Source organism: Ascaphus truei, chromosome 9 (genome assembly GCF_040206685.1).
Source record: "Ascaphus truei isolate aAscTru1 chromosome 9, aAscTru1.hap1, whole genome shotgun sequence".
In the NCBI taxonomy this organism is placed as follows: Eukaryota; Metazoa; Chordata; class Amphibia; order Anura; family Ascaphidae; genus Ascaphus; species Ascaphus truei.
The window spans coordinates 22,339,877-22,359,860 of record NC_134491.1 but is presented as its reverse complement, the minus strand read 5'-3'; the positions used below and the strand labels follow the sequence as shown (position 1 = coordinate 22,359,860).

The 19,984-nt window shown below is 54.3% G+C and overlaps 1 protein-coding gene across 1 annotated transcript in view; it reads right to left on the bottom strand.

The window, feature by feature from the left end:
- SLC60A1 (solute carrier family 60 member 1) overlaps positions 1-18,845 on the bottom strand; it is a 40,159-nt gene extending 21,314 nt beyond the window's left edge. The window contains exons 1-4 of the mRNA XM_075613769.1: positions 18,137-18,845; positions 10,621-10,819; positions 9,470-9,709; positions 8,817-8,982 (exon numbers count right to left, since the gene is read on the bottom strand). Coding sequence (XP_075469884.1) covers positions 8,817-8,982; positions 9,470-9,709; positions 10,621-10,819; positions 18,137-18,366 — 835 coding nt within the window. The 5' untranslated portion in view covers positions 18,367-18,845. The remainder of the gene's footprint in view (positions 1-8,816; positions 8,983-9,469; positions 9,710-10,620; positions 10,820-18,136) is intronic.
- Between the last annotated feature and the right edge of the window lie 1,139 nt (positions 18,846-19,984).

Genomic DNA, 19,984 nt, shown 5'->3' with positions numbered 1-19,984 from the left:
GTGGGTACTTGGTGTGCTCATAGTGGGTGCAGGGTGGTGCTTGGTGTGCTCATAGTGGGTGCAGGGTGGTGCTTGGTGTGCTCATAGTGGGTGCAGGGTGGTACTGGGTGTGCTCATAGTGGGCGCAGGGTGGTACTGGGTGTGCTCATAGCGGGTGCAGGGTGGGTACTTGGTGTGCTCATAGTGGGCGCAGGGTGGTACTGGTTGTGCTCATAGTGGGTGCAGGGTGGTACTGGGTGTGCTCATAGTGGGTGCAGGGTGGGTACTGGGTGTGCTCATAGTGGGTGTAGGGTGGGTACTGGGTGTGCTCATAGTGGGTGCAGGGTGGGTACTTGGTGTGCTCATAGTGGGTGCAGGGTGGGTATTGGGTGTGCTCATAGTGGGTGCAGGGTGGGCACTAGTTGTGCTCATAGTGGATGCAGGGTGGGTACTGGGTGTGCTCATGATGGGTGCAGGGTGGGTACTTGGTGTGCTCATAGTGGGTGCAGGGTGGGTAGTGGGTGTGCTCATAGTGGGTGCAGGGTGGGTACTGGGTGTGCTCATAGTGGGCGCAGGGTGGGTACTGGGTGTGCTCATAGTGGGTGCAGGGTGGGTACTTGGTGTGCTCATAGTGGGTGCAGGGTGGGTACTGGGTGTGCTCATAGTGGGTGCAGGGTGGGTACTGGGTGTGCTCATAGTGGGTGCAGGGTGGGTACTTGGTGTGCTCATGATGGGTGCAGGGTGGGTACTTGGTGTGCTCATAGTGGGTGCAGGGTGGGTAGTGGGTGTGCTCATAGTGGGTGCAGGGTGGGTACTGGGTGTGCTCATAGTGGGTGCAGGGTGGGTACTTGGTGTGCTCATAGTGGGTGCAGGGTGGGTATTGGGTGTGCTCATAGTGGGTGCAGGGTGGGCACTAGTTGTGCTCATAGTGGGTGCAGGGTGGGTACTGGGTGTGCTCATGATGGGTGCAGGGTGGGTATTTGGTGTGCTCATAGTGGGTGCAGGGTGGGTAGTGGGTGTGCTCATAGTGGGTGCAGGGTGGGTACTGGGTGTGCTCATAGTGGGCGCAGGGTGGGTACTGGGTGTGCTCATAGTGGGTGCAGGGTGGGTACTTGGTGTGCTCATAGTGGGTGCAGGGTGGGTACTGGGTGTGCTCATAGTGGGTGCAGGGTGGGTACTGGGTGTGCTCATAGTGGGTGCAGGGTGGGTACTGGGTGTGCTCATAGTGGGTGCAGGGTGGGTACTTGGTGTGCTCATAGTGGGTGCAGGGTGGGTATTGGGTGTGCTCATAGTGGGTGCAGGGTGGGCACTAGTTGTGCTCATAGTGGGTGCAGGGTGGGTACTGGGTGTGCTCATGATGGGTGCAGGGTGGGTACTTGGTGTGCTCATAGTGGGTGCAGGGTGGGTAGTGGGTGTGCTCATAGTGGGTGCAGGGTGGGTACTGGGTGTGCTCATAGTGGGCGCAGGGTGGGTACTGGGTGTGCTCATAGTGGGTGCAGGGTGGGTACTTGGTGTGCTCATAGTGGGTGCAGGGTGGGTACTGGGTGTGCTCATAGTGGGTGCAGGGTGGGTACTGGGTGTGCTCATAGTGGGTGCAGGGTGGGTACTTGGTGTGCTCATGATGGGTGCAGGGTGGGTACTTGGTGTGCTCATAGTGGGTGCAGGGTGGGTAGTGGGTGTGCTCATAGTGGGTGCAGGGTGGGTACTGGGTGTGCTCATAGTGGGTGCAGGGTGGGTACTGGGTGTGCTCATAGTGGGTGCAGGGTGGGTACTGGGTGTGCTCATAGTGGGTGCAGGGTGGTACTTGGTGTGCTCATAGTGGGCGCAGGGTGGGTACTGGGTGTGCTCATAGTGGGTGCAGGGTGGGTACTTGGTGTGCTCATAGCGGGTGCAGGGTGGGTACTTGGTGTGCTCATAGTGGGTGCAGGGTGGGTACTGGGTGTGCTCATAGCGGGTGCAGGGTGGTACTGGGTGTGCTCATAGTGGGTGCAGGGTGGGTACTTGGTGTGCTCATAGTGGGTGCAGGGTGGTACTGGGTGTGCTCATAGTGGGTGCAGGGTGGGTAGTGGTGTGCTCATAGTGGGTGCAGGGTGGGTACTTGGTGTGCTCATAGTGGGTGCAGGGTGGGTACTTGGTATGCTCATGATGGGCGCAGGGTGGGTACTGGGTGTGCTCATAGTGGGTGCAGGGTGGGTACTGGGTGTGCTCATAGTGGGTGCAGGGTGGGTACTGGGTGTGCTCATAGTGGGTGCAGGGTGGGTACTGGGTGTGCTCATAGTGGGCGCAGGGTGGTACTGGGTGTGCTCATAGTGGGTGCAGGGTGGTACTGGGTGTGCTCATAGTGGGTGCAGGGTGGGTACTTGGTGTGCTCATAGCGTGTGCAGGGTGGGTACTTGGTGTGCTCATAGTGGGCGCAGGGTGGTACTGGGTGTGCTCATAGTGGGTGCAGGGTGGTACTGGGTGTGCTCATAGTGGGTGCAGGGTGGGTACTGGGTGTGCTCATAGTGGGTGCAGGGTGGGTACTTGGTGTGCTCATAGTGGGTGCAGGGTGGGTTCTTGGTGTGCTCATAGTGGGTGCAGGGTGGTACTGGGTGTGCTCATAGTGGGTGCAGGGTGGGTACTGGGTGTGCTCATAGTGGGTGCAGGGTGGGTACTTGGTGTGCTCATAGTGGGTGCAGGGTGGTGCTTGGTGTGCTCATAGTGGGTGCAGGGTGGTGCTTGGTGTGCTCATAGTGGGTGCAGGGTGGTACTGGGTGTGCTCATAGTGGGCGCAGGGTGGTACTGGGTGTGCTCATAGCGGGTGCAGGGTGGGTACTTGGTGTGCTCATAGTGGGCGCAGGGTGGTACTGGGTGTGCTCATAGTGGGTGCAGGGTGGTACTGGGTGTGCTCATAGTGGGTGCAGGGTGGGTACTGGGTGTGCTCATAGTGGGTGCAGGGTGGGTACTTGGTGTGCTCATAGTGGGTGCAGGGTGGGTTCTTGGTGTGCTCATAGTGGGTGCAGGGTGGTACTGGGTGTGCTCATAGTGGGTGCAGGGTGGGTACTGGGTGTGCTCATAGTGGGTGCAGGGTGGGTACTTGGTGTGCTCATAGTGGGTGCAGGGTGGTGCTTGGTGTGCTCATAGTGGGTGCAGGGTGGGTACTGGGTGTGCTCATAGTGGGTGCAGGGTGGGTACTTAGTGTGCTCATAGTGGGTGCAGGGTGGTACTTGGTGTGCTCATAGTGGGTGCAGGGTGGTGCTTGGTGTGCTCATAGTGGGTGCAGGGTGGGTACTGGGTGTGCTCATAGTGGGTGCAGGGTGGGTACTTAGTGTGCTCATAGTGGGTGCAGGGTGGGTACTTGGTGTGCTCATAGTGGGTGCAGGGTGGGTACTGGGTGTGCTCATAGTGGGTGCAGGGTGGGTACTTGGTGTGCTCATAGTGGGTGCAGGGTGGTACTTGGTGTGCTCATAGTGGGTGCAGGGTGGGTACTGGGTGTGCTCATAGTGGGTGCAGGGTGGGTACTTGGTGTGCTCATAGTGGGTGCAGGGTGGTACTTGGTGTGCTCATAGTGGGTGCTGGGTGGGTAGTGGGTGTGCTCATAGTGGGTGCAGGGTGGGTACTGGGTGTGCTCATAGTGGGTGCAGGGTGGGTACTGGGTGTCCTCATAGTGGGTGCAGGGTGGGTACTGGGTGTGCTCATAGTGGGTGCAGGGTGGGTACTTAGTGTGCTCATAGTGGGTACAGGGTGGGTACTGGGTGTGCTCATAGTGGGTGCAGGGTGGTACTTGGTGTGCTCATAGTGGGTGCAGGGTGGGTAGTGGGTGTGCTCATAGTGGGCGCAGGGTGGGTACTGGGTGTGCTCATAGTGGGCGCAGGGTGGGTACTGGGTGTGCTCATAGTGGGCGCAGGGTGGGTACTGGGTGTGCTCATAGTGGGTGCAGGGTGGGTACTGGGTGTGCTCATAGTGGGTGCAGGGTGGGTAGTGGGTGTGCTCATAGTGGGCGCAGGGTGGGTACTGGGTGTGCTCATAGTGGGCGCAGGGTGGGTAGTGGGTGTGCTCATAGTGGGTGCAGGGTGGGTACTGGGTGTGCTCATAGTGGGTGCAGGGTGGGTACTTGGTGTGCTCATAGTGGGTGCAGGGTGGGTATTGGGTGTGCTCATAGTGGGTGCAGGGTGGGCACTAGTTGTGCTCATAGTGGGTGCAGGGTGGGTACTGGGTGTGCTCATGATGGGTGCAGGGTGGGTACTTGGTGTGCTCATAGTGGGTGCAGGGTGGGTAGTGGGTGTGCTCATAGTGGGTGCAGGGTGGGTACTGGGTGTGCTCATAGTGGGCGCAGGGTGGGTACTGGGTGTGCTCATAGTGGGTGCAGGGTGGGTACTTGGTGTGCTCATAGTGGGTGCAGGGTGGGTACTGGGTGTGCTCATAGTGGGTGCAGGGTGGGTACTGGGTGTGCTCATAGTGGGTGCAGGGTGGGTACTTGGTGTGCTCATGATGGGTGCAGGGTGGGTACTTGGTGTGCTCATAGTGGGTGCAGGGTGGGTAGTGGGTGTGCTCATAGTGGGTGCAGGGTGGGTACTGGGTGTGCTCATAGTGGGTGCAGGGTGGGTACTGGGTGTGCTCATAGTGGGTGCAGGGTGGGTACTGGGTGTGCTCATAGTGGGTGCAGGGTGGGTACTGGGTGTGCTCATAGTGGGTGCAGGGTGGGTACTGGGTGTGCTCATAGTGGGTGCAGGGTGGTACTTGGTGTGCTCATAGTGGGCGCAGGGTGGGTACTGGGTGTGCTCATAGTGGGTGCAGGGTGGGTACTTGGTGTGCTCATAGCGGGTGCAGGGTGGGTACTTGGTGTGCTCATAGTGGGTGCAGGGTGGGTACTGGGTGTGCTCATAGCGGGTGCAGGGTGGTACTGGGTGTGCTCATAGTGGGTGCAGGGTGGTACTGGGTGTGCTCATAGTGGGTGCAGGGTGGGTACTGGGTGTGCTCATAGTGGGTGCAGGGTGGGTACTTGGTGTGCTCATAGTGGGTGCAGGGTGGTACTGGGTGTGCTCATAGTGGGTGCAGGGTGGGTACTGGGTGTGCTCATAGTGGGTGCAGGGTGGGTACTTGGTGTGCTCATAGTGGGTGCAGGGTGGGTACTTGGTGTGCTCATGATGGGCGCAGGGTGGGTACTGGGTGTGCTCATAGTGGGTGCAGGGTGGGTACTGGGTGTGCTCATAGTGGGTGCAGGGTGGGTACTTGGTGTGCTCATAGTGGGTGCAGGGTGGGTACTGGGTGTGCTCATAGTGGGCGCAGGGTGGTACTGGGTGTGCTCATAGTGGGTGCAGGGTGGTACTGGGTGTGCTCATAGTGGGTGCAGGGTGGGTACTTGGTGTGCTCATAGCGTGTGCAGGGTGGGTACTTGGTGTGCTCATAGTGGGCGCAGGGTGGTACTGGGTGTGCTCATAGTGGGTGCAGGGTGGTACTGGGTGTGCTCATAGTGGGTGCAGGGTGGGTACTGGGTGTGCTCATAGTGGGTGCAGGGTGGGTACTTGGTGTGCTCATAGTGGGTGCAGGGTGGGTTCTTGGTGTGCTCATAGTGGGTGCAGGGTGGTACTGGGTGTGCTCATAGTGGGTGCAGGGTGGGTACTGGGTGTGCTCATAGTGGGTGCAGGGTGGTGCTTGGTGTGCTCATAGTGGGTGCAGGGTGGTACTGGGTGTGCTCATAGTGGGCGCAGGGTGGTACTGGGTGTGCTCATAGCGGGTGCAGGGTGGGTACTTGGTGTGCTCATAGTGGGCGCAGGGTGGTACTGGGTGTGCTCATAGTGGGTGCAGGGTGGTACTGGGTGTGCTCATAGTGGGTGCAGGGTGGGTACTGGGTGTGCTCATAGTGGGTGCAGGGTGGGTACTTGGTGTGCTCATAGTGGGTGCAGGGTGGGTTCTTGGTGTGCTCATAGTGGGTGCAGGGTGGTACTGGGTGTGCTCATAGTGGGTGCAGGGTGGGTACTGGGTGTGCTCATAGTGGGTGCAGGGTGGGTACTTGGTGTGCTCATAGTGGGTGCAGGGTGGTGCTTGGTGTGCTCATAGTGGGTGCAGGGTGGGTACTGGGTGTGCTCATAGTGGGTGCAGGGTGGGTACTTAGTGTGCTCATAGTGGGTGCAGGGTGGTACTTGGTGTGCTCATAGTGGGTGCAGGGTGGTGCTTGGTGTGCTCATAGTGGGTGCAGGGTGGGTACTGGGTGTGCTCATAGTGGGTGCAGGGTGGGTACTTAGTGTGCTCATAGTGGGTGCAGGGTGGTACTTGGTGTGCTCATAGTGGGTGCAGGGTGGGTACTGGGTGTGCTCATAGTGGGTGCAGGGTGGGTACTTGGTGTGCTCATAGTGGGTGCAGGGTGGTACTTGGTGTGCTCATAGTGGGTGCAGGGTGGGTACTGGGTGTGCTCATAGTGGGTGCAGGGTGGGTACTTGGTGTGCTCATAGTGGGTGCAGGGTGGGTACTGGGTGTGCTCATAGTGGGTGCAGGGTGGGTACTTGGTGTGCTCATAGTGGGTGCAGGGTGGTACTTGGTGTGCTCATAGTGGGTGCAGGGTGGGTACTGGGTGTGCTCATAGTGGGTGCAGGGTGGGTACTGGGTGTGCTCATAGTGGGTGCAGGGTGGGTACTTGGTGTGCTCATAGTGGGTGCAGGGTGGTACTTGGTGGGCTCATAGTGGCTGCTGGGTGGGTAGTGGGTGTGCTCATAGTGGGTGCAGGGTGGGTACTGGGTGTGCTCATAGTGGGTGCAGGGTGGGTACTTGGTGTGCTCATAGTGGGTGCAGGGTGGTACTTGGTGTGCTCATAGTGGGTGCTGGGTGGGTAGTGGGTGTGCTCATAGTGGGTGCAGGGTGGGTACTGGGTGTGCTCATAGTGGGTGCAGGGTGGGTACTGGGTGTCCTCATAGTGGGTGCAGGGTGGGTACTGGGTGTGCTCATAGTGGGTGCAGGGTGGGTAGTGGGTGTGCTCATAGTGGGTGCAGGGTGGGTACTTGGTGTGCTCATAGTGGGTGCAGGGTGGGTACTTGGTGTGCTCATGATGGGTGCAGGGTGGGTACTTGGTGTGCTCATAGTGGGCGCAGGGTGGGTACTGGGTGTGCTCATAGTGGGTGCAGGGTGGGTACTTGGTGTGCTCATAGTGGGCGCAGGGTGGGTACTGGGTGTGCTCATAGCGGGTGCAGGGTGGGTACTTGGTGTGCTCATAGTGGGTGCAGGGTGGGTACTGGGTGTGCTCATAGCGGGTGCAGGGTGGGTACTGGGTGTGCTCATAGTGGGTGCAGGGTGGGTACTGGGTGTGCTCATAGTGGGTGCAGGGTGGGTACTGGGTGTGCTCATAGTGGGTGCAGGGTGGGTACTGGGTGTGCTCATAGTGGGTGTAGGGTGGGTACTGGGTGTGCTCATAGTGGGTGCAGGGTGGTACTTGGTGTGCTCATAGTGGGTGCAGGGTGGTACTTGGTGTGCTCATAGTGGGTGCAGGGTGGGTGCTTGGTGTGCTCATAGTGGGTGCAGGGTGGGTACTGGGTGTGCTCATAGTGGGTGCAGGGTGGGTACTTAGTGTGCTCATAGTGGGTGCAGGGTGGGTACTGGGTGTGCTCATAGTGGGTGCAGGGTGGTACTTGGTGTGCTCATAGTGGGTGCAGGGTGGGTAGTGGGTGTGCTCATAGTGGGCGCAGGGTGGGTACTGGGTGTGCTCATAGTGGGCGCAGGGTGGGTACTGGGTGTGCTCATAGTGGGCGCAGGGTGGGTACTGGGTGTGCTCATAGTGGGTGCAGGGTGGGTACTGGGTGTGCTCATAGTGGGTGCAGGGTGGGTACTTGGTGTGCTCATAGTGGGTGCAGGGTGGGTACTGGGTGTGCTCATAGTGGGTGCAGGGTGGGTACTGGGTGTGCTCATAGTGGGTGCAGGGTGGTACTGGGTGTGCTCATAGTGGGTGCAGGGTGGGTACTGGGTGTGCTCATAGTGGGTGCAGGGTGGGTACTTGGTGTGCTCATAGTGGGTGCAGGGTGGGTGCTTAGTGTGCTCATAGTGGGTGCAGGGTGGGTACTTGGTGTGCTCATAGTGGGTGCAGGGTGGGTACTTGGTGTGCTCATAGTGGGTGCAGGGTGGATACTGGGTGTGCTCATAGTGGGTGCAGGGTGGGTACTGGGTGTGCTCATAGTGGGTGCAGGGTGGGTAGTGGGTGTGCTCATAGTGGGTGCAGGGTGGGTAGTGGGTGTGCTCATAGTGGGTGCAGGGTGGGTACTGGGTGTGCTCATAGTGGGTGCAGGGTGGGTACTGGGTGTGCTCATAGTGGGTGCAGGGTGGGTAGTGGGTGTGCTCATAGTGGGTGCAGGGTGGGTACTGGGTGTGCTCATAGTGGGTGCAGGGTGGGTACTTGGTGTGCTCATAGTGGGTGCAGGGTGGATACTGGGTGTGCTCATAGTGGGTGCAGGGTGGGTAGTGGTGTGCTCATAGTGGGTGCAGGGTGGGTACTGGGTGTGCTCATAGTGGGTGCAGGGTGGGTACTGGGTGTGCTCATAGTGGGTACAGGGTGGGTACTGGGTGTGCTCATAGTGGGTGCAGGGTGGGTACTTGGTGTGCTCAGGGTCAGTCCTGGGTGGGTACTTGGTGTGCTCATAGCGGGTGCAGGGTGGGTACTTGGTGTGCTCATAGCGGGCGCAGGGTGGGTACTGGGTGTGCTCATAGTGGGTGCAGGGTGGGTACTTGGTGTGCTCATAGCGGGTGCAGGGTGGGTACTTGGTGTGCTCATAGTGGGTGCAGGGTGGGTACTGGGTGTGCTCAGGGTCAGTCCTGGGTGGGTGGTGAGTGTTCTCAGGATGGGGTCTCTCTACATAGGTACTAGTTACCCTCCTCACCCTTCTCCTCATGCGGTTCTGCCTCATTATGGTCACTTCCCTCGCCCTTTTTCTGAGTCTCCATGGCCAGTTCGTCGGCAGACAGCAGGGACCCCAGTTGCTTGGCACAGCCCGGCACCATGCCCTGCTTATACAGCAGCAGGAACACAGCAATGGGCACTGGAAGCTAGTGGAAGACAGAATCACGAATCAGTCACATGTGAGGGGCACCCCACACCCGCAAACACCCATCCACCCCCCAAAAAAGGGTCTCTGAAAGGACATTTCCCATCCTGGGGTCACCCTGAGAGGTGGAAAGCTGCCAATCCTGCACACAACCCCCAAAATACTACCCAAGTACAGGAGAGAACCCTACAAAATATTCATAGAGGGCTCCAAAAATATTTTGAATGCCTACCCCAAAGCACTGTCCTACTGTCCGAACGCAGAATACGTCTCACAGAAGGTGCAGCTAAGAGGAGGGGATCTGAGAGACACCGAAGTCTCAATGATGAAGACTGAGCCACTAATTGAGCCACCTGTGCTGAAGCAGGGATATCCTTAAAACCTGACCTGTTGGGGTTTTTTGAAGACTGAAGTTGAGCCCCCCTGGATTAGGCAACTGAGCTATCACTCTCCCCCTCCCGCCCCTAGATGGGGGGCGTGTCACTCACGTTGATAACAGCGATGATCCAGAAAGCGTAGGATATGCGTGTCACTGCCGGGCCGTGGAGGGGGAGCTCGAAGCCGGATAGGTTTCCTGGGTGATGGGGGATCAGGGAGTTCCTGATGTGTTCCAGGTCCTGGCTGCCGTTCTGGGTCAGATTGGACTGGATGCAGTTGGTGTCAGAGAGGAAAGGGTCAGCGATGAGGGGGCTTAGCAGGGCCCCGACACCAAGAAAGAAGTAAAGGACCTAAACCAAAGAAAAGAGGCTCAGTCCCTCCTAGGACCAAAGGGAGCTGTCCGAGGGACTGCAAGGCATTGCTTTGCAGCCAAGGGGCTATTACATTCAATGTTATGTTACTTAGCAGATCTCTTCTCGCCCTTCCCAACGCTGTTTTCATTTTTAAATCGAACGCTTTGCTCAGGAGATATATGAAATATTAAGCGTCCAGGAGGTTAAAAGGGAGCTTTGGCGATGAGACTGTTTGTCAGTTCTCAAAACTTGAGGGAAATTGTTCTTTTTGTTGTGTTCTTTGTTTGCAAAGTAATTATGAAGCCGCCGTTAGTCAGACAGAAGTACCAGATACTGTATGCTGCAAACACTCACTTGTCACCGGATGCAAATAAGTCAGACAGTTACTTTAGGGACATGCAATCTTCCCAAGGAGCCAGTTACACTGCAACATTATTCAACCCACTACATGTGACTGTCCCTCTCCTGTCTCTCATCTTTATCATAGCCCCTCTCTCTCATCTCTCTTTAATACCCTCTTCCACTCTCAGGGTGTATCTCTGTCTCTTCTCTCTCTCTCTGTCTCTCTCTATGGGCCTCTCTCAGGGTGTATGGGCCTCTCTCAAGTGTATGGGTCTCTCTCAGGGTGTATGGGCCTCTCTCAAGTGGATGGGCCTCTCTCTCTCTCTCTCTCTCTCTCTCTCTCAGGGTGTATGGTCTCTCTCCCTCAGGGTGTATGGGTCTCTCTCTCTGTCTCTCTCTTGGTCTCTCTCGGCCTCTCTTTCTCTGTATGGGCCTCTTTCTCTCTCTGTATGGGCCTCTGTCTCTGTATGGGCCTCTCTCTCTCTCGCTCTGTGTATGGGCCTCTCTCTCTCTCTCTCTGTATGGGCCTCTCTCTCTCTCTCACGGTGTATGGGCCCCTCTCTCACCTGCAGGAAGACCGCTGAGTCCTGCTGGTAAGTCTTCACCAGCTGTATGTTGGAGACGGTCTCTATGCAGCCCATGGCCAGCCCGGCTATCGCCATCACCAAGGCCAGGATCCCAATGTGACCGCAGAACGGGATGATGGCAAACACCACGGAGATGACCAGCGAGGACAGGAAGAGGATGAGCAGGGACTGCGTCACCCTGCGGGGGGCGATACTGAGCGTTATCTTTGGGGCATAAACTGACCAATTTCACGTGACATATTTCATAGAACTATAATATTTATTTCATATAGCGCTCACAGTGTCTGGAGCGCAGCCCATACAATTCTGCAGGCGTACTGAGGTCCTGCCCCACAGAGCTTACAATCTAACTGAGGCACATAAGATAAAGTGACTTGCCCAAGGTTATAAGAAGACCTGACACTGGGAGATGAACCAGGCGCTCCCACTTCAGAGGCAGTATCATTACCACTGAGATACTCCATCTCGCTGACTTGCACTGGGAATTGGGAACATTATAGGGACAACGAATAAGAATGATTTTGTGGGACGGAACCAGAACCACGGATCCGGATTCCCACAGTCACCCTGTGCAGGTCAATTCTAGTGAAAATGGGTTTAGCATCTTCTGCAGGAAATATAAACCGAAATTCTGGTCAGCATCTTGTGCTGCAGTATACAGTAGTGCCGAGTAACTAAACATGCAGACGCAAAAGAGAGCTACTAGAAAATGCTTCTATCCTTAGAAACGTCTACGCCCCCCCTACGCGGATTAATTATATAATGATACTAAGTATCAATGTAATTACAGAAGACTCAACAACCCTAGCCAAGACTGCCACCTTGTCTGTTGGCCTTACACTAGCCGACATCAGCAATTTCCCTTTGAGGGCTGTGTCATACCCCTCACTGCTGTATACTGCAACATGTCTTTTGATGTGATTGCAGGGAAAGTTTCCTCCCCCTCCTGGTGTTTGGATTAGAGGGTCACCTCGGAAATACAGCCACGGGCGCTGCTGATAACCCGTGAGTCTAACGAGCGTCACGTAATTAATTAAACACTGGCTGGTAACGGAGGCGATAAGAAGAAGCCTGATCTCTCCCGGACTGTGGAGTTTAACCCCTTCACTGCCTAAGGGGTTTAAACCAGGAGTGGCCAACTCCAGTCCTCAAGGGCCACCAACAGGTCAGGTTTTCAGGATATCCCTGCTTCAGCACAGGTGGCTCAATCAGTGGCTCAGTCAAAGACTGAGCCACCTGTGCCGACGCATGGATATCCTAAAAACCTGACCTGTTGGTGGCCCTTGAGGACTGAAGTTGCCCACCCCTGGTAAACATAACCCCCTCTCCTTTTTCTCTCCCTCCAGCCAGCAGGGAGACTGTTGAGTCCTGCTGGTAAACCTTATCACCTAGTAATAAATACATATTTCGGGCTTCTATCTTTGACCTTGCTATGTCCTTCCAAATAACTTTGCTGCCTGTTCATTTTTATCGTGAGTTTCACCTTCCTGTGTGCGCTAAACACATTTCTGTGTATGAGATGTATCTGCCCATTGCATTATATACACAAGCAGAGGTTATCCCCCCACTATACCACTGACCACACTGCTTTTTCCACCCTGGTAATGAACATTTTGGCACCCAAAAAAAAAAAAAGGCTTTTTTCGGTTTTGTGAAAAATGACCAATATCCTACTCTGAAACGTAACGCGGATTTGCGAAGTATGAAAAGTATATATTTGGCCAAGTGTCAAAGATTAAGACCTCTGCTTATCACCCCCACGCACTGTGATAACCCGACACGCTATTTCCTTTCCGCAAGTTCTTTTCAACTGTCAATTTCCACTGATAATGTGTGTGTGAGCGAGTGTGTGTGTATGTGTGGGAATGTGTGTGTGTGTATATATAATATGTGAGTGTGTGTTTGTGAGAATGTGTGAGAATGAATGTGTGTGTGTGTGTATGTGTGGGAATGTGTGTGTGTGTGTGTGTGTATATAATATGTGAGTGTGTGTTTGTGAGAATGTGTGAGAATGAATGTGTGTGTATGTGTGAGAATGTGTATGTGTGTGTATATATAATATGTGAATGTGTGTGTGTTTGTGAGAATGTGTGAGAATGAATGTGTGTGTGTGTTTGTGAGAATGTGTGAGAATGAATGTGTGTGTGTGTTTGTGAGAATGTGTGAGAATGAATGTGTGTGTGTGTGTGTGTGTGTGTGTGTTTGAGAGAATGTGTGACAATGAATGTGTTTGTGAGAATGTGTGAGAATGAATGTGTGTGTTTGTGAGAATGTGTGAGAATGAATGTGTGTGTGTGTGTTGGTAATCATCTGTTTGGAGGTGTGTGACCCCTCTTCTCTGGTTTTAAGATCACTCTTCCCACATTTAAATGTCAGGTCTTGTTAGGCACCTGTGAATGACCTGTGTATTAAAACAGTTCTCCCTCCATTAGAGAGGCTAGGAGAGATTCTCCAGCTAGTGTTAGCACTTGCAAAACAGGGGGTACCGTGGCGGGGTTTGGAAACTTAAAATGCGTTGGCCAAAGAATTTCACTAAATGACCCTCCCTTATAAAAAGGAAAACAGGTAAGTATATAACACTATAATGCGTCAGATTGGCTGCAACACGGTAACACTTTGTCTTTTGTTATACAAAAAACATACCCGCTTCCCAGGTGTGTGTGTTTGTTCGCAGGGAGGCTCCAGGATGTCATTACCGAAGGTATGGAGGTTATTAAACGTATGTCCCTTTCAGCTCCGTTCTCGCACAGTGCACCCCCCTCCCAATATCCGTCATCGTCGCTCTCAGAGGAGACACTTAACCCCCGCACCCCCGGGAATCCTCCCTAACGAGGAGAACAGGGCCGGTCCCTCTCGGGAGGAGCAGATGGGACGCTGGCAGAGAGGGGTGAGGGACAGAGAGGACACCCTAGGGGGTGTGCTCCGTGCCTCTCCCAACGGGTGTTCTCCCTGGAAGACGGAGCACACGATATATTGTGAGTGACGTGTATTCATTCTGTGTAAAGTTGTTTCTAGTAACTTCGCAGTGTCCTAAACCCGGGGGGCTCAACTCAAGTCCTCAAGGGCCACCAACAGGTCAGGTTTTCAGGATATCTCTGCTTCAGCACAGGTGGCTCAATCAGTCCCTGCTTCAACACCTGTGGCTCAATTAGTCCCTGCAATCAGTCCCTGCTTCAACACCCGTGGCTCAATTAGTCCCTGCAATCAGTCCCTGCTTCTTCGACTGAGCCACGTATTGAGCCACGTATTGAGCCACCTGTGCTGAACCTGGGATATCCTGAAAACGACATCAGAACCACATCTCGTGAGCATAGGCTAAAGCTTGACATCTCGTTAGTGTAGCACAACGTTGTGTTATCTTCCAGGAATGTGACGTTGTGCCAGTGTGTATGTATGTATGTATGTACTTACGCATGTCTTTATTTATACAGCACTCACAGTGTACTCGGCGCTGTACAAAGAGACAGCACAGGGAATTATAATAATAATATACAGTAAGTGCAGCAAAGTCAGACAATTAGAAAGGAAATCCCTGCCCTGCAGAGCTTACAATCGAAGTCAGGCCTGCTCAACTCCAGTCCTCGAGGGCCGCAAACAGGCCAGGTTTTCAGGATATCCCTACTGCAGCACAGCTGGCTCAATTAGTGGCTCAGTATGACTGAGATTCTAAGATTCTTAGATTCTAAGGGGCCTCATGCAGAGAGCAGCGGTAAGGTGAATAGCGGCATTTTTTGGAGAAAAATGCCTGTAGAAAGGCAGGTACTGGCGAGTTTTAAAAAAAGCGCCATTTTTTTTTTATTTGCAAATTTCGCCGCGCGGCTGGAGAGAACCTAAATCTCTCCAGTGTTGAAAACTGCCGTATTCAGAGAGGCGCGATCGCCATCTAGCGGCTGTTCGCGCAAAAAAATGGCGCGATTTTCAACATTTTGCTTCTCCAAAAAAATTTGGCAAGAAGCTGGAGCTCGGCGGCCGGTGGGGGAGAAAAAAAAAACGCGATTTTTTTCCCACAAGTTTCAACAGCGCGCATATCGCCGGTTGAAACTCTCCATATGCAGACAGGATTCTAAATGCAGTTTTCGGACCTTTCTGCATATGGAGAAAAAAAACTCTCCATTAAAGCTACTTTTTATTCCCCTCTCCAATTTTAAATAGCGCTGCTCTCTGCATGAGGCAGATGGTATGTTGGGAGATTTGCAGAGACAGCAGGTGAGGGAATAAGTGCTGTTGATAGCAGTAGGAGTGACTGTGGGTGTGGGACAGTAGCCATGAGTCCAGGCTATTGGGATGCTTCATTTAAGAGGTGAGTTTTAAGGTTCCCCTTGAAGGTGGGGAGAGAGGGTGCTCAGCGTGTACTGATTGTGAGGGAGTCCCACAGGTAAGGGGCAGTGAGGGTGAAGGGTTTAAGGCGAGAGAGAGCAGTAGAGGTGAAAGGGGTGGAGTGGAGGCAGTTATTGGTAGAGCGCAGGAGACGAGCGGGGGCAGTCTTGGCGTTTCTCCTATCCAGATCCTGAAACAGGGCTTTAGCTCAAGTTGAGAGAGGAGAGGGAAATAACGTTGGGAAGGGCGCCATGGCCCAGACTCACTAAAAGGGCAAAGCTTCAGCACAACAACTCCCATTCAAATGCTTAGGAGCTTAGGTGTGCCAAAGCTTACCATCGTTTAGTGAATCTGGGCCTATGTTATTTACTCATTCCTAGCTGTGGTGTTACACCCACTCTGTAAAAGCCCTATTTCAGCATCTGGACGGTAACATAACCCCCCAAAGTAACCTTAACGGAATTTAGCCAAGACGCAATATTTGAATAACACCTCATTTGCATGTCGTTATCACCAACGCCCGTTACAGTTACCGCTAAACCTGGCGCGACGTGGCGGTATTGTCCTTTGAAGACGCGCTGGTAGTCTTGCCGCGGCGTTAGTTGAAAGCCGCGTTAAGTGACTTGGTGGCGGTTGGTGGTTCTGGGTCTAAGTGTTTAACACGTCAGCGTTGGAACAAACACAGAACAGCAGAGAGACAGGATTAGCGACTCCACTGCAGGCTGAGAGCACTCACCCACACAACGCTGCCTCTGCCCTTTATACTGTTTGTTTTATATGTGCGTTTAAAAGCCAACTGGCAAATACCACGGGAGGTTCAATTCATTTAGGTGTTTGTCCTCCCTTTTTTTAATCTCTTTTCCAGCCCGCAAAGCATTGAAATCCATACCTGGTGACAGCAATGGAAGAGTAAGTACAGGGGTTGGTAACTCCAGTCCTCAAGAGCTACCAACAGGTCAGGTTTTCAGGATATCCCTGCTTCAGCACAGGTGGTGCAGTCTTCGACTGAGCCACTGCTGGAGCCACCTGTGCTGAAGCAGGGATATCCTGAAAACCTGACCTGTTGGTAGCTTTTGAGGACTGGAGATTGCCGCCCCTGGGTTAGTAGCTGCAGAGCTGTGCTTCCTTTTGCCCTAAGAACGCCCTTAACCGTTTGTACCTTAATCACCCCTAAGGGACCAACAAGGTCGCCAATCGCCCCATACCAATCACTTTATATATGACGTACCGGTACAAACGCGTCAGTAGCTCGACTGAAACGTTTAGCTTAGGTCCCTCTCTTTTTAGCAAGTACGTGTAACAAACAGAGAGACGGAAAATAATGGGGGGATATCCCTATCGCCCCACCCATTTATGTGGCGGGAGATAAGGAAGCTTTCACACGATGTATCAGCCACGTGTTATTGTAACAGAATAAAAGTAATACAATGTTACAAATAAAGCCCAGCACCTTCTCAATCACTCGCTTAACCCCCTTCAATCACCCCCTGGGGGTGAAATCACCCATGTTAAGAACCCCTGCCCCAAAGCAATTTCCTCCTAGCAATGAAAGACAGGCCCAGCGGGAGGGGGTGAATAATTCAAATAAAGAGTCCCACTGTAAATAGCATTAAAGAAGAACTTTTTCCATGTGAATGTTTTAAGACACGGAGGAAATTTAATGGGGCTGAAATCACCACTTAGCAGGGGACGACTTGAAACGAACAAGGGGTACAGTGTAACAATGGGAAAGACGGATTCACGGTGGAAGGCAGGAAAAGGCGGGCGCTAAGGGTGTTCCTGCTTTAGCTCACCGTCAGGCCCCATCCCTTCTCCTCACCGCCGATGTTTCCCTTTCCAAGAGAACTACAAAAAAGGACTTATTACTGCAATAAAAACAAACGCCCTCTCACGCGCCTCCCTCCGGCGCATAGAGAACTGGTTACAGGACATTTATTCGGCACAGGAATGCTGCTGTTTTATTTAAGGTGCCGTCTCCTGTAGCCAGAAAATAACCTTTGGTAAAGAATGTAAATATCTAATTAGCTTTCCTCAACTAATCTAACTGCACTAAAAGCAAATACCTCGCTAGGTTCCTTAAAACATAATAATTACAAGATACAATATAGTATACAATATACTGTAAGTACGGATATAGGATAAAGTATCTGTCGTCTAAATTTAGCATAAGTTGAACTTGATGGACGTAAGTCTTTTTTCAACCTCATCTACTATGTGAACTATCCCCATCTATCTGAACAAGCTCCTCACCCCTACCACACGCAGCCCTTATCATCTGACTGCAAAAGACTGTTCATGGTCCCAAAGTACAGCAAAGTACCGCTCCTCCTTCTCTTACCGTGCCCCCCAAAACTGGAACAGTCTGCCGGAGACTCTCACAGCTACCACCAGTCTAAGTTCTTTCAAAGCTAAAGCTGTCTCACATTTTAATCTGGTCTGTAACTGTTACATACCCTATAATATATTATATCTTACTGTGCGCGCAATGTCTTGTATATAATGTATAACCCTGTTCACTTATGTAACTATGTACTTGTAACCATGTATTTGTCATCATAACTCTGTGCCCAGGACATACATGAAAACGAGAGGTAACTCTCAATGTATTACTTCCTAGTAAAACATTTTATAAATAAATAAATAAATATGTAACAAGTTGCATTTTTTGGGGAGCCTCTGAATGGGATAGTGTTAGTTAGGCTGCGCTTATAGTGCCAGCGACGTCGCTGGAAAAATCAAATTGAGAGGACTTCCAGCAATTGCGACCCATCCGTCGCGCTTACTATAAGCGCACGCGACGGCAGCAATGCATTTGTTTTGGCGCGACTTCGCTTCACTGTCGCCGGCACTATAAGCGCAGCCTTAAGCAAGTGATCCAATGGAGATAAGGGAAAAGAGAGGGGGGCTCTGCCTGTACAAACTCTTGCTGAACACACAGTGACCCCTTAAACATGTCACTGCCTCTAGTACACTTTTCTCCTGGGAGCGACTGACCCCTTAATTCTGTAATCCCTCATACCCCCCCCCCCCCCCTTCCCCATCCCTAGAAATGCAGGAGAGGGGTCTTGTCACAGGTGGCTGAAGGTCCTCTTGTCACAAAGTGGGGGAGAGAATAGGGGGAAGGGGCTTGTGTCACAAAGTGGGGGGGGAGGGGTGTTGGGCCCCTATGACTACTCACGTCCTCTTGAAGAGCCCCCCCAGGGAGCTCCCCAGCAGCAGGCAGAACTGCTGGGAGAAGAAGACCCAGGTGATGTCCTGCAGACTGCTGTGTGTCTGGCACCTCAGGTCCAGCAGGGTGGGCCCCAGGAAGGCCATGCAGAGCCCAAAGCTGAAGAACACACTCCAGTAGGTCAGGGTGGGCTGCAGGTGTGTCCTGAAGAGTCCAAGGAGCCGCTCATCCCACCACATCCTGATCTACCCCCCACAGCCCAGCCAGGGGCAGGAGCCAGGGGGCTAGCAAGGGCTGCAGAGGGGGGAGACTAGCAGAGACACCCAGAACTGGGGAGAGGACACCAGGAGGGGTGGGGGCTACTGAGGACACCAGGAGAGGAGAACGGGATACAGAGAGTCAAATGGGTTGGGTGGGGGCAGGAGTCCTGTGGTGTGGGATAGGGGAGGGGGTCTCGCTGTTTCTCTCCTCTCTGTCCTTGTTTCGATCCCTCCTTTCTTGTGTTGCCTGTTCCTCTCCCTTGCTTGTATTTTCCCCTCTTCCTTCTCTCCCTGTTACTTTCCCCCCTTCTCTCACTCTCTCTCTCTCACTCTCTCACTCTCTCACTCTCACTTTGTTCTGCACTTTCTGACATTCCCTCTCTCCCCGAGTCCTCCGTTACTTGCTGCAGGGTGAGAGGAGAGGACGCGGGCTGCAGGGTGTGGGAGGTGCAGTCACTTACAGGAGGTGTGAGAGAGGAAGAGGACCCGCCCAAACACTGCCAGGGGAGAGGGCGCAGGGTGAGGAGAGGGGGCACAGCCTGCAGGGTGAGGGGAGAGGGTGCAGGCTGAGGGGAGAGGGTGCAGGGTGAGGGGAGAAGAAAGAGGGCACATGCTGCAGGATGAGGGCACATGCTGCAGGGTGAGGGCACAGGCTGCAAAGTGAGGGGACAGGCTGTAGGGAGAGGGCACAGGCTGTAGGGAGAGGGCACAGGCTGTAGGGAGAGGGCACAGGGCGAGGGGAGAGGGTACAGGCTGCAGGGAGGGCACAGGGCGAGGGGAGAGGGTACAGGCTGCAAGGTGAGGGGAGAGGACTGGTTGCAGGGTGAGAGGAGAGGGCACAGGCTGCCGGGTGAGGGGAGAAGACAGGGTGAGGGGAGAGGGCACAGGCTGCAGGGTGAGGAGAGAGGGCACAGGCTGCAGGGTGAGGGGAGAGGGCACAGGCTGCAGGGTGAGGGGAGAGGGTGCAGGGTGAGGGGAGAGGGTGCAGGGTGAGGGGAGAGGGCACAGGCTGCAGAGTGAGGGGAGAGGGCACAGGCTGCAGGGTGAGGGGAGAGGGTACAGGCTGCAGGGTGAGGGGAGAGGGCACAGGCTGCAGGGGAGGAGAGAGGGGTACGGGCTGCAGGGTAAGGGGAGAGGGCACAGGCTGCAGGGTGAGGGGAGAGGGCACAGGGTGAGGGGAGAGGAAAGAGGGCGCAGGGTGAGGGGAAAGGGTACAGGCTGCAGGGTGAGGGGAGAGGGAAAATGGGAGAGGGTACCGGCTGCAGGGTGAGGGGAGAGGACTGGTTGCAGGGTGAGGGGGGAGGGGGGAGTGAGGGGAGAGGGCACAGACTTCAGGGTGAGGGGAGAGTCAAAGGCTGCAGGGTGAGGGGAGAGGGCACAGGCTGCAGGGTGAGGGGAGAGGGCACAGGCTGCAGGGTGAGGGGAGAGGGCACAGGCTTCAGGGTGAGGGGAGAGTCAAAGGCTGCAAGGTGAGGGGAGAGGGAACAGGCTGCAGGGTGAGGGGAGAGGGCACAGGCTGCAGGGTGAGGGGAGGAAAGAGGGCACAGGCTGCAGGGTGAGGGGAGAGGGCACAGCCTGTAGGGTGAGGGTACAGGCT